Genomic DNA, 14910 nt, shown 5'->3' with positions numbered 1-14910 from the left:
GTTTTCACCACATGCACAATTCTTCATCTCTATGAAAAGACTCAGTTGTAGAGTTGCCAAATCGGTGCATGTAAGCAGGGTTCCATGTTTCCAATCCTCGACTTTCAAAAATAGTTTTTTCAAACGACTGAAGGCCCCATGTACTAAACCAAGTTTCAAATAGAGGTGGGTGCACCAGCAAATTGATGTTGTGAGTTGAGCCATGGACCTGGGTTGGCTCTAAGAGCCCATTCACATTCCAAGCCAGAAAAATGTTGGGCATGTATAGTGTTAATAGACTGACATTTATAAAAAGTGATGGCATGCCATCCCCCACGAAAATGCCATCAGTGAACTAAGAGGCAAGTCAGTAGTCATGTAAACCCTAAGAGTGGCCCCGAATCTTATTATAGATGGAGCAACGTTATAGTCTATAAAGTCAAACCTAAGAGGCGCTTGTACAGGTTACATCCGGAGCTCAAGTAATTAAAAGTACTATCATATGTGATAATAAAAAAGGAGGCTCTGGGGAATAAAATGCTTGCCTAGAATCATTAATTTGAACTAGAAGGGAGTCCTTATTAATTACAGGATATTTGGTTTCACATTTGGAAAATCAGCCACTAGGTGTATATCTCACTCTCTCTCCTGTTTTACATCAAAGGTCAGTTTTGACTTTTACTCTTGATGAACACCGAGAAAAACCAGACATGGCAGGCCCAATGCAGGGCCACCAAAACCAACTGCCAAGAATTAATTTACTTGGGGGTGTCACCCTCCAAACATTCCCCCATGAAGCAACTGCCTTGACCACTGTGCCAAGAGCCAAACTATGGGCCAAAATGAAAGCTCGGGGTGCCCCCCCCCTAACCTATTGGGAGCAATCAACTTATATTCGCATACCTGGGTCCAAATAAAACAAGCATTGACATAGCCAATAAGTCTCCCCTTTTTGACCATATAAGTGTTTAGCCAGAGCCAACAAATGTATGATCTGAACCTGAATCATTTTTAGGCTAGACATTGCTCCGTAAAGATAGATGTCAATCTTTTTTCTCTCTGGTTTATGTCAATTGGGCACCAAGGGTGGTTGGTGGTGGGAGTAGGGGTTTGAAATGGAAGAGCAAGTGCAGAAGGGCACACACACAGCCAGGGCCTCTAGTTAAAGCACGGCCAAGGAGAGCCATCACTAGCAATATAAATCTGAAAGGAACAGTAAATTGTTTTACTTACATCATTCATGTTTACTTTTCCAAAGCTTGGCAACCTAATTACATTCTATTCAAGTATATGACTTCAATTACTTTTCACTATGTGATATTGAATATAACCAAACATATTACATATTCAAAGGTACGTGAGGTCATCCAGATTCATTTATATGAATATCACATTTAATGCGAAAAATATGAATAAAAGAATTTGCATTAATAGATCCTGAACATTAATTTGTATGTCATATTATATATAATTTAAAAGCAGTGACCCTCTGCGAGGGACCCTCCCACCACAGTTAATACAAAGAACATTTGAGCGTACACCATTATACCTTGAGTAATCTTGTGATTCATCTGATGGCAATAGCCCTAAAACTGTAACCTTGCAGTGTAAGCATGCACTCTGCAGCGCTCTGAGATGAGCTCAATGTGGAATGCGGCGCTATAAAAAGAACCACTGATATTCAGACAAACCCCAGAGTAGCATGTGAATCAATATAAAAGCATGAATACCTGCACAACTGCCTGGCCTTGTCACAACACCTCTCCTGGTGCAAGCTGTGCTGGTGCCCCTCCCGCCAACGCCTGACTGAAGGCTCGCGGTTTTATGAAGCAAAGTAATGAATCTCCGAACTTGGGGTTTGCTTGCCATGTATGTGGGTTTGATTGACTCCAGAGTTTGCTTGTTTATCCCCTTTGCCGTTTAATTGCTGAGCCTGAAATGCTTTACACCACGGTTTAAAGTGAATTCCAACAGATGCAAGCCAGCTGCCAGCAGTAGAGCTGTGGCCTTGGTTCGAAAAGCTGATGCTCTAGAGCAGACAGCACGGCCCCTTTCCATCTCTGCTGTGAAAGCACTGGTGGGGCAAAGCAAACCTGCCGAAGAGAGCAGGGCAGGGGGTGGGGGGGGGGGGGGGGCAATGGCCTCGACAAGAGCCACAAGCTCTAACAAGCCGAAATGTTTACATACTGATACTCCAGCGCCTCAAATATTGTTCACATTCACGAGGCGCTACAAATAGCAGAAACGCCTGCTGCCACTCTTAGGTAAGGTTCAGTTGGCAACGCCCTTCTGAACTGCTGCCCCCTTGTAACGTGTGCGTGTTCTCGTTGGTTACTGCATCTAGATTGCTAAAACGGCACGTGCACTGAAAGAGAGACGATAAAAGTGCGCAACTTTTTGTTCAGCTTACTGGTATTTGTAATTTTGAAAGGCTGACGTCCTGCGCCCAACGCATACTAAATTGCATTTACACTAAGTCAATGGGGAAACACAGTGCCACGCACGGAACCCCTAATAAAAACAAAGTAAACAAGATAAGGGAGGAATTTAGCTGGCACAATGCGCGCCGCTCCCGAGACCCCTAGGCCATAGGAGTGAAAGTTTAGGGGGAAGGCGGGACATATACCTGTCTTTGGCCATTTGCGGGTTTTCATTATTGAAAGCCACACGCAAAGGCAAATGGAATGTGAGGCCGACCCACACAGAGGAGTCTTTTGGAAGTCTGAAGTGATTCCAAGAGGCCCTCTCCTTGAGCAGCGCCGAACAAAGAAATTTCTAACAACAAATGGGCTAAAGCAGGGATGCGTGTTCGCTCCCAGCCTATTTAACATCTATACTGCAGACCTAGAGAGCAACCATCATATAATCTAGGGTGACCCACCGAAAACTGGGAAAAACATCTGTAGCGAGCCTGCAATATGCGGATGATATTGTGCTTCTTTCTCAAACTCCACTTGGCTTGCAATGGCTGATCTCACAACTCGCGCTGTGAATCTCAAAACGCACGTCCTATGCTTTTCCAGCACTGGTAAACAAGCATTTGCAATGCAATAGGTCTCGCATTAGGGAAGTTTGAGTTATTTGTCTTGTACGTGACAAATTTGTTATTTGTGTGTTCTTTTTGAAAATTGTGAAATTAATAGCTTTGTCATTTACAATGCTAATACTTTTATTTTTTGACAATGTGACACCTATAGCATTTTTAATGCAACATGTTTTGTATTTATGTGACTTAGAAGTATTGATTTTACAAATAATGTTTTTTAAAAAAAATAAGTAATACTTAAATAAAAGTTATTGTAATTTATAATGGCAATAGCTTAAACTTTTGTAATTAACTTTTGTGAAGATTATGTTCAGTGTATTTTATTGTGACTAAAATATAAGAACAGAAGGGAAATATCAACATTTTTTGTGACATTTGTAATAAAGCTTGAAACATTGAGAGAACATATTTGAACCAGTTGTTGTTGAATGTTTGTACAGATTGATACTGTGGTGGCGCTGAGAGATGTTGTGGTGGCGACAAGTGATGCTGTGGCGTTCAGTGATGCTGTGGTAGCGCATAGTGATGTTGCGGTGCCCCTGAGTGAGGCTGTGGTGCCCCTGAGTGATGCTGTTGTTGTGCGATAGATAGATAGAGTGAGGGCGATAGATAGCTAGAGGGAGGGGGAAAGATAGATAGAGTGAGGGCGATAGATGTGTGTGGTTGTATGTGTGTTGTATGTGTGTGTGTGCGTGGTTGTATGTATGTGTGTGTGCAGTTACAGAAGGATGTATGTGGAAGAGATCAGCAGATCAGCATATTATAAGAGAACAGGGAGTTAGAGAAGTAGGCGGTGGAAGGGAACAGCAGATCAGCACGGGAGAAAACCAGTGGTAAGCAAGGCGACAGTTGTAAAAGGAGCTATGCGCCTCACTTGTTCAAAGCCTCACAGGCACTGTGTCCAAGCAAGCCATGTTATTTCGCAGCAAAGGAGCACGCAGTGATTGAGTGTGAACGAGCAGCATTTCACAGTGAGAACGCACAGGACTGTAAATACTCTAGATGGTCTAAGGAGAAGGCGTGGTGGAGCTTATTTGGCAGCGTTAGTGAGGCAGAAGCAGAAGGCGACCTTCAATGGCTAAATAAAGTCTTGCAACAAGCTAGGCTTGCCAAAAATGTGAAAGTTGGGTCGAAGCAACAGAATTTCTGGTTAATGGGACTGTAAGGGTGGCACAATGAAAACTAAATACGATAGGGGACGAAGGCCACAAGTTAAAAAACATGACCCTTAGTAGCGCATAAACTGGTATAAACCAACCAGTAAGGTATTATGTAGTAGAGAAGAGGGCACTTATTAGCCATTTACCAAAAAATTATAGTTTATGGGATGGTGCTGGCTTTTAACAGAGACCATTAGTATTCCACAACTTTGCAACACATAAGATTTCATTACAGCTCTGAATACTTCGCACTGTTTGAAAGCATTTGTGCTTAATCCCTGTTTTATGATATTTTTTTATTTTTTCCATTACTTGTTTTTCACATAAGCCCCCATCACCCACTTTTTATGGCAAGTTGAAATAACTTCTAGAGAGCTGCAAACGATCGTCTGGTAATATAATGCAAACATTCCTCCTCAAAAATGACGATATCAGAAGGTTTTATTGACTTTTTGTGGCTGCTTAGAGAGGCTGTGAAACATTTAGCTGAGTAAATAGCGCCTAAAAAATTTAGATCTCTGAAAGTACATAGTTTAAGTGCTTACATGTCTTGTGTTTCAGTTAAATTAATGTGGCACAAACAGAGATGGAGACGTTCAGCACGCTATTTCAGCTTCGTTAAACTACGTGCTTAGGAGCTGAGGAAAAGATTGTTTGTAACTCCGGTGGGATGCTGGTTTGCTTTTTACTGGGCGGAGCTTCGGTTTTTAAGCCGTGGGTGTTAGAAACAAAGGATGTTATTTGCAGAACAGCTAGGGATAGAACAGCAGACGGAAGGCAAAAAGTTACAGAAACAATAGAAAACAAACAAAACAAGGATTGAATGCACATCACATATTTTTAATATTAAAACTAATTTTAAAACTAACAAATATGGAGGATGATAAAAAACAGTTTTCTGGCCATATGCGTACACAGCTACCACCGTTTTCAATCATCATATTCGCATTGCGATTTGGAAGAACCGTTCTTGATGACGCAGCCCGGGCTGGAGACTATTTTGGATAACCAGGCTTAGAGCCTACTGCGTTGTGTGTGTATAAACTAAGCATGAGTTAACCTCACATTCCTGCGGGAAGAGGAAGGATTGAGGAAGGGGAGAGGAAGGATTGGACTAGAAAGAGTATCCGAGGAAATGCATACATTTAAAGAGACACAACACAATTAAAATACGGGCGCGTGAAAATCGACATTTCTGGTGGGGGTTAGATATACGAACTTGGTGGTACGAGTTAAAAAAAAAATGTAAGGACTGGATTTTGCACAGACTCTACCCTAAGGTGTAGGAGCACTTAAACTAAGCACAAGTTCGAGTTAAAGTCACACTCATGTGGGGGGAGGAAGGTTCGAGGAGCCCTATTAACACACGCATTAGAGAGAGTACGCTGAGAAAATGCATCCAGCAAACAGTCACAGCAAAACTAAATCACAGGTACATCTAAATAGAAAGATCATGCGGGGGTTAGATATACCAACTTGGTGGTAAGGGCTTCCAAAATTTTTTTAAACTGTTGTATTATGTTTGATTTCAAGCCAAAGGGATAGGTGGCAGCTCCTTCATCTTGTTGTTATAAAAGCGTCTAAGGGGGGGTGAGGCGGGGTAGGGAGGAGGAGACATCTGCAGCCCAGGAGAGGGAGCGAAGAGCAGCTGTTCCAAATAGCAAGGAGGGGGCAAACTGTGATGTGTGAGGAGGCGGGGTTGGTGTCAGACAGGAGCAGGCTAAGCAACAAATGGCTTTCATGTGGTGATGCAAGGCAGGCGGATAGAAGCGCATTCACGAGACCACATGCACTTCTGGAAATCCGCATTTTTCAGAGCTTAGTTTAGCTCTTAGTTTAGCCCCAATAGTCTTGTCCTATTCATTCCTTGCGGAATGGAATAGGACGAGACCTAAAAACGATCAAAATTTGTTTGGAGGATAAATTCCTGTACCCTAAAACATGTGGATGAATATAAATACTTGGGTGTCCTACTAGATCGCCAATTAAACTACAAACATCACTTAGATCTCGGTAAAACTAAATCAAAACAACTACACTTTTCTTTCTAAACCATACAGAAAAATATAAGCGGAAGCTCAGCCAATCACCTACTAAAGGTGGTAGCAGCAACATTTCAGCCCTCTATTACATATGGCTCGGAAACAATGGACACCAAGTACTCTAAAATGCTAAATGTCGCCCAATCCAGATTGTTCAAAAAACTATTCTTAATTCCAGGCCATATTTCCCAAGCGCAAATACGTCTGGAATACGGTCTAACAAACAAAATACAGGCCAGACAAGGTGCCCTGGCCAAATATTACTGGCGAATGAGGGCAGCAGAAGACAACAGGCTAGCCTAACACTGTTGGGAGGAGGTGATAAAACAGGCTAGGCAGATCAATTCCACATGTAAGACTCTTAGGCAAACGCTTATATCGCTAAATCTGGAGGAAGCTTGGAATTCACCAATGTCATACCTCGCTTTTAAACAAATTACTAACAGAGCTATTAAACAAATATTGTTGTCACGCTTGGACGATGATGCCAAAGTACAAACACTTGAAACAACAACATTATCTACAAGAATGCTTCAGAGATCACTATAAGAGGAAACTAGGTTTACTGAGATTGGGGTGGTTTCCGATCAAAGACCTCACCCCAAAATGGTTACGGACTTGGCCATCTTTGGACTGTCGCCTCTGTGACATCTATTATGTATCTGCCCAGCCCTACACAATTTAAGGAAGATCCTTCGGAGGCCAATGCTAAGAGAAACATAAGACAGGACCTGCACAGCGGCTGTGATAAAATGCATCAGTGGCTCTTCGAACCAACTTTGCTGCAAAACAATTAAATTCCTTTCATTTGCAGCTCAAGAGCTTGAAAAGAAGGCTGCAGCAAAACAGGAACTGTGAAATATGGACATATTGCAGCCAGACCCAGATCTTACTTGATGCTCTTTGCAGCTTCCTCTCCTCCCTTTACCCTTTTATTCTATGTCACTTTAAGCACTTTATTTGAGACAGGGGGACAGACACGCTTAATCAAGCGCAAGCTCTAACATGTGCTGCATCCTTGTAATAACAATCACTTGTTGGCTACAATCTTCTAATGTGAGGGCTATCCTTCCCCTTTTTAAAATTGTTTTTCTGGTTTCATATAGCATGTCCACCTGCGTAATGTTGCAAAGCACACGGGGCATGTCTCGCCTTTATTAATTGCTTTTCCTGTTTTTACTCATTATGTACATTGTGCAATGTTGCCCTATATGACGTTGTTTACCACATGGTGGTAAGTTCCACCCTTTTATGATTTTAACAAATCAAATAAAAATATTTTTCTAAAAAAATAAAAGTATTTTTCTATGCCTTGACCACTGAAAGTGCCTGGTCTGGTGGCTCAGTGGACTAATGCGTGCCACTGTAGAAGTGTGTTTGACCTTAAGGTCACAGGTTCATATCCCCGCAGGTCCACTAAGCCTTTCATCCATCTGAGGTTGACAAAATGAGTACCACTGAGTTGGGCAACAATAAAACAACCGTTATTCAGCACATTGATACCCTTGGGTGATACGTGCACTTTACAAATACATGTTATGTTTAAGCCAATCTACTATATTTTGGGTGTGCCCGCTGTTGCATTGATATCAGCAATTTCATTGTGGTCTGGCTTGACAGTGGAGCGGTTGCCAATTATGTGAGAATCATAGGAGAGGGCTTTGGCTCCACCCACATGTTGGGAGCAAGAACATGTTATAATTGGGCAAACGGTTGTGTGCTTCTACAAAACAGTGCTTGTCCCCCACACAGCACTGATCATTTTGTTTAGTTCAGCTGCCTGGGCTTTAGCCAGTGACCCACTATTAAAGTGTGTTATAAAACTAGGTTGTATACGGCGTCTATCTCAGGCAGCAGACCAAAATGAGAGGGAATTCACTAGCTTACCTTGATTTGTATTCCTGCATGACAGTGAATTCACAAGCCAGCCCTATTGCATTGCCATTTGCTACAACAGTGTGCCCCTTGTGTGTATGTACAAAGATATATATATATATATATATATATATATATATATATATATATATATATATATATATTCACTGAAAAAACCATAGGTTTCACACTCGTTATAGTTAGGAATTAGCATTTAAAAAACCTTTGAAATTCACAGAAAAAAACATAGGTTTCACACCAGTTATAGTTAGCTGAATATTTTACTCATACAAAACCATTGAAATTCCCACGTTATTGTTAGTTGGACTCACTATAACTCGCGCGCCCGCAATCCACTGCTGATGATGATGTCGCATATTACATCATTCATGACATGGTCAGTGACATCACTGATGACATCCTGCCCCAATAGGATCAAAACAAGTTTATAGAATTTTAAAGACATTGAACCGTTTCACTGAAGGAACAGAAAGCGATCCACTCCATGAGAGACACAGGGTCCATACGTCAAGATAGGAAAGGTGAGCGCATAGGACTAGATTAATAAACTGGATACCACCCAAAAGCGCGAGGGGCTCTAAATAGAGAAGCTAAATGAAAATAAGTTCTATGGTTGTATACTTGAGAAGCCACACGATAATGTGACCAATGGGCAACATAGGGAGAGAGGCCCCCAACAGGCGATAAAATATTATAACAAAGAGGCATAGAAACGAATACTGAATTAACAAGCAGTATAAGAAGAAAGGTCCATAGGATAGTGAGAACTAAGCAAGCATAAAACATAGAAATGCCTAAAGTTTAAGCACAGGTAGTAGTTTGAACCTATGAACTTCTATGTAACAAGGGGAACTAACTGATGTATCTAAACTTTGTTTATAGGCTTGAATTCTGACAAGATTGAGAGACAACAAATTCTGGTCTTGAAAAAGGCGGCAATAATAGATGTGACAACCACCGAAACGCGTCGACGCAAAGCGAGCACAATTGAATATTAGCCAAAAGGAGGGTACAAGAATAAATGTGATATTTTGACCACAGGCTATGCATATCAATGTGCCAAATAATTAGACACGGTTGAGGTCTTTTGTTTTATGTTGTCTCAATGTTTGGATTATGCAGGTCATAATCAATGTACTAGGAAGAAATAATTTGTTTTGTAAATATTGATGTCATAGAATGCTTTTATGATAACTTTTATTGTGAAATAACGAGTACACTCAAGGAATGATTTATTGTACCGGAGAGTGTATGAGAGATATACTGTTTATTGTGCAACAACTGTTTTTAATAAATGTACCAGGAGACTGGCTAAAAAAATACATGTTTTTAATTTACTTCAAAAGCAATAGTATGTTTACATGTCAGTTGGTAGTATTGTATAACATGTGGTAGAATTGCAACTCTTATTCGACGTTCTCTTTTAAGTCTCAGTCTAAGATGCCTTTTTGTATTTTAAAATATCAAGCCAACGTAATTTATTATTTATCTAAAGTGTTACAAGTAAAATATACATCGGTTATGGATCACTTATCATGCTCCTGTGAACAAATGCTACTTTAGCTTTTTTGAGGAGCCCGTCGACCAAGCCAACCAAAACGGGCTTATTTACACGTCGTATACCAAAAAAAAAACTGCCCAAATACTAAGATAATGTGTTTAAATGCTTCATAGCTGCATTTTCTTTTACGTGTTTAGTGCATGTGTTATTAGTCCAAAGGTTCATTGAAACGACCATGAACGATGGCCACGTCCACCACATTCGTCACTCGAAATGAGGTGGCCGCCATTAATGAACGGCATTCGTTTTGTTCCGGAACCTTCAAAGCCTAAATGTCCCAAAAAATCACGAGCTGTCAACTGTCAGTTAAAATGATGATCTCGCGCCCGGTCTGCTTCACATTGTCACCGCAGCCGCGCGTGCCTTCAGAAGGCGAGCAAGGCACCACGTTCCGCTGGCAGCCATAGCATCAACGACAGTCTGATCAGCTCCTACACCATCGTGTAGCCCTAAGGTAGGTTTCTTGTGGTTGAGTGTATACGCAGGCGCACTCCCCGCCCCGCACGCGCTCGCCATTGCCGCTCGTGCCATATCCCTCCCCCTGCGCGCGCGCGCCCGGCCCGCTGGGCTGACTGAGTGAGCCAACAAAAGGCAGCAGGGCGACGAGTATCAGAAGGAGAACGGGAGCCGTGGGGGACGGACGTGAGCTCGGCAGTCTCCGGTCGTATTCTTCCCTCCGGACGACGGTGGCCCGTAAGCCTCTGAAGACGGCTTCTACGCATCCTTTTTCCTTCAGTTGACCGCGGATTGAATTTTATTTACTTTTTATTTCTTTGTTCTTTTGGCAATGCGCGTGCCCGCGTCTCCCGCCCACAATAAGAAGGGGAAGCAGCAAAATGGCGGGCGCCGGCGACTGTTACGTTTTCTGGTGGATTTTCTGTTAAATAAGACGAAGTTCTTATTGCCGGTAACAGATTCGGAAGCCTGAGGTATTCCGCTATAGGGCGGTCATATCGACAGTGCGCGGAGTGGCCGCTAGCCTTACCTGGGGCTGGATTAGCGGGGACTCGGGAATAGGCTCCACTCTGCGTACTGCTGTCCCGCCTCCGCCTCTCCCTCCCCACCGCCGCCGCCATCTTGTATTCCGGACCCGGCCCTGCCAAGTGCGCACGCGCAGCCCTGAGCAACGATCTGTCAGGCGATGTACGCCATATTGGGAGTGGCGCATGCTAAGAGTAGTTTCCTGGTGCGGACGTTGGTCCATATCGCTGCTAGTTCCGAGATACCCAGAGGATGAATCGGTAAAAGTGGCTTAAACAATAAAGCGCGTATTTGCCAATAATCGAAGGGAAGTTGATCTAGCAAATTCTGAAAACCGTCAGCTCTTATAAAATTGGAATGGGTAGAGAACCTTTCATGCTCGACCGTGTAAAGTTAAGTCCACTTATGGTTTTGCTTTCTGGGGGTCGAAATAATATATCAGAATTGAAGTTCAGGGCGGGGCTTTTTCGCTTCAGTGACGGGGGCGCTGGATAGTATCGATATCAAGAAATTTACTGTGAACATTGGGTGGCGTCCTTTTATTCATTTGTGAATAGCAAAACATTTTATTGCTGTTCAAATGAGTGGTGTGTGTTTTTTTTTTTTGTACACTCTGTCTGCAAGGAGCGTATTGCTAATTAATGGGCAGGTACCAGTTGGCTGATTTTGCAACGAGTCTGTAATTGCAGAACCACATCCGATGGGGAATGTTAACATACTTTTAATGGTCCGTCTTGCACTAGTCTGATTGGTTACTTTTTGGTAGGTGTGGCCCTATTTAATTAACATGGTAGTCCACCGTTATCAATTGCGAGATAGCCTTAGCACCCAAGTGGTTAACAACATGCGCCGAGTGAAATTGTCAGATGATTCACTCTGAAGAGCTTGTGGTGGCAGTTTACATAATCATAGACCATCTGGAAGGCCTACTGTTCTCGCCAGGGTTGGCACACTTGCGATGCACAGGAGAAAAGTAGCACAGGACACAATCAAATGTTTGAAGAGCTGAGTAGAATCTTTGTTGAATCCAATAAAGCTGCATGGAAGACAACTCCTCCAGCATGCTTTAACTCTTTCTGCAGGCGGATTTGGCTTGCTCTAATACAAGCCATCAAGCAAGACAACCGAAATGAGATTACCATTAGGAGGGTTGGGTGTAAAAAGACTGTGTGCCACACCCAGCAGGAGTGGGAGGCTGAGAAGTGGGTAGGACTTCTATATGCTGTGCGAAAGGGACATCGTGGTAATTTTGGAACCTGGTGTCAACAGGTTCTACGGGGTTTCCACATTGTGGAGACCAGTGTCTCTTCAGCTAATAAGGCCCCGCACTTTTCTAGCTGTAGGTCTCAATAAAATTCCGGGTGACCTCCTACATTGAGATTCAACGTTTTGGGTCCCTATTTTACCGTTCGTTTTAACGTTAAATTGAATGGGGGCTTCCATTCTGCCTACTTGGCTGGGGGGCAGAAATCATTCCCTTATATAAAAAGGCTGCCCATCATTATCTAATTATAGGCCAATAAGCCATATTGACTGTTCCCAGAAGTTATTCAGCAGAATTCTAGGAAGGTTACAAGAACGGCTAGATGCGAAGTAAGTGGTCACCCCCTAGAGGCTGGCTTTAGGAATAGTACCAGCAAGCTGGTTCTGCACTGCCTCTAAATGCTTTTCTGGAAGAGGGTGGTTATGGGAGAGTGTGTATGTATGTAGTCTTTGTAGATCTTTGTTCTACCTTTGACCTGGTTCCAAGGCCCACACTGACAGGGGCTGGCGATATGGATATTTTTAAATACTTCCTGGCCAATATCGTAAGACATCGTGAGCACAGTTCTGCACCGGTGAGGTGTGGTCAGTTAGACAAGCTGACAGAGCACTTTACTGTCGCAAGAGGGGTCAGGAAAGGTTGGGTTTTAGCACTTCCCTTTTTTGCAATCTAGGTTAATGACCTAATTGACAACCTAAATGGGTGGGGATTCTCCAAGGCTCGCGGACAACACATTATTAACGTCACAAAAACAAAATCCACTGTACTTTTGTCCTTGTAACGCCACTAGACCCAACCCAACGTTTAAAGCTTCCTCTCTGGAGGGTGTGCACACCTTTCAGTACCTAGGATTGATCCTTGCTGAGCAGCTGGACTGTTTTCGTCATATTGATAGGTACAGACTTAAACGTGGTCAGCATTGATTTAAGTACAGAGAAGTACCAAATTCCAACCAGTTTCCCAGGTGCTGTAAATTCATAAACGATGGGCAATGGAAGCTTCCCTTCACAGAGTGGAGCTCTGGGACCACTAGGATTTATTGGCTCTTATTCTAGTGGAAAATGGACTGCTGCGCCAGCTGACGGGCCTCCCTATCAGCACCCAATTGCTTCCAATCAGGTTAAATATGGGTATTCAGTCGATCTTAAAAGGGATAGGGATGAGACCAATCCTTTATTGGAGGAGGCTCTTGCCCACTCCCAAGCTCATATCACCTGGGCTTGGAAGAAATCTGGGCCCCCCCCCAGGTTCTGACAAAATCCCATTGATTAGATACATCAAAGTCACACTAAGAAAGTCGGTGATGGGATTTTGTGGGAAGACATGATAACACCGTGGTCTATTAGCAAGAATGCCATCAAAGCCTATTCTGGCCAGTGCACAATGAACCTAATGCATTCACATCCCTACCTCGGCCCCCTAACCAATGCTTTTCTCTTGGTGAAGGATGAGTTTAAGACAGAGCGGTTCCTTGACCAGATCAAACCTGCGGCAGCTAGGACACTATACTTCCAGTTTTGTTATGGCACCCTTTACTTGCTCTCCTACATGTTAAGTTGGGCTCGGCGCCATGAATGGATAGGCTAGTATGCCCCTTCTGTGATGCCTGCAAGGAAACTGGAGCATGCTTTGTTCTGCCCAGCCTATGTGAAGGAGAGGGAAAAAATGGATACTCCCAATATGCCGAAATTTAGGGATTAAAATTTTTTTGAGGCTCTTCGTATTTTAAGATTCGGCATGAGTCAAAACCTTGTTTTGCTGTCTTCCGCTACCGTCTGATGATGGAGAGGACTAGGTGCGCTTAATTCGGGTCCTGATATCTCAATCGAACAGAGTGCTCCCACTGTCTGCTCCCCCCTCTTGCACTAGCTCTTTGAGACGTAGTAGTTCATGACTGAATCTGTACATTATATCATACGGTTCCATTAGATAAAGGTGGCAACCCTAGGTACTAGTGTGAATGAAACTAGGCAGTTATGTCCCTGTAAAGATGTATTTATTTTAATTGGGCTCCTTTTCTGAAATGTAACTGTCGGGGGGGGGGGGGTTTAATTAGATAACAGCAATTAGACAGGCGGTGAGCTCATGCACATGTTGGTGCAACTGAGCACGATGTGGCTACTGAAGGCCAGACGTCTTTAAACTTTAGTGCTGCTGCCTCTGAAACAAAATCATTTTTTTTTTAACCTGTGTTCCCTTTAAAACGTTACGGTGAGGTAAATGGGAGGGAGGGAGGATTTTCAAATAACGTTAAGGCTGTGTAAGTAAGACCTTCCTTGCTCCCTCTATCATAGGCAATTGCCCTTAGCCCTCAAGCAGGAGTACTCCTACCTATCATGTAAAAGCATAGTATCAGCAACAGTTGGTTATTTCAGAACCACTAAATAAACTGTTCACTTACTGTGGCATTCCTGAGCATATTTCCAACTGATTGATCGCTGGACGAAGACAACTCCTTCACTAAGATAGTATTTGTATATTCATGAAGACGCCCCCTCCAGAGATTTCACGGAATCACTTCATAGTTTGAGCTTTATATCTCATATTCACACCCCAAACCACGTCCAGGGTCATACTTTGGATCAAGTTTGGTCCCTCAATATCCCTATCCTTGCTCCTACTGTTACCCCCTGTTTGTGGTCCGACCATCACTGGATTTCCTTTTCCTTGGATCTAAGTCTGACCACAAACCCTCATTGCCCAAAAACACCTGGGCTCGTAATTGGGGCAAAGTTGACATTCCATCACTCTGCTCCTCATTATTAACCTCTTGTCCAGCCACAGAGGATCAAGCCACACTGTTAGAAGCAGAAACTCTAAACAAATGGCTGTCCAACGCCTGTGATCAGGTGGCCCCCCCTGAGACGTACTAGGGTAAGACGCGCCCACAACGTCAACAAATGGTTTAGTCCTGAGCTTAAGGAGAAAAAACTAGCTGTCCGTCGTGCAGAACGTGCTTGGAGACGCACCTACTGCACCGC

At 43.2% G+C, this 14910-nt stretch overlaps 1 protein-coding gene across 1 annotated transcript in view; it reads right to left on the bottom strand.

Moving 5' to 3' along the window:
• The window catches only part of PCIF1 (phosphorylated CTD interacting factor 1), a 125162-nt gene extending 114287 nt beyond the window's left edge, over positions 1–10875 (bottom strand). The window contains exon 1 of the mRNA XM_078651906.1: positions 10670–10875. Coding sequence (XP_078508032.1) covers positions 10670–10852 — 183 coding nt within the window. The 5' untranslated portion in view covers positions 10853–10875. The remainder of the gene's footprint in view (positions 1–10669) is intronic.
• Positions 10876–14910: the final 4035 nt, after the last annotated feature.

The sequence above is a fragment of the Lissotriton helveticus genome, chromosome 7 (assembly GCF_964261635.1).
Source record: "Lissotriton helveticus chromosome 7, aLisHel1.1, whole genome shotgun sequence".
Taxonomy (NCBI): domain Eukaryota; kingdom Metazoa; phylum Chordata; class Amphibia; order Caudata; family Salamandridae; genus Lissotriton; species Lissotriton helveticus.
Note: the sequence above shows the minus strand (reverse complement) of the source record. Positions and strands in the feature narration are given on the sequence as shown.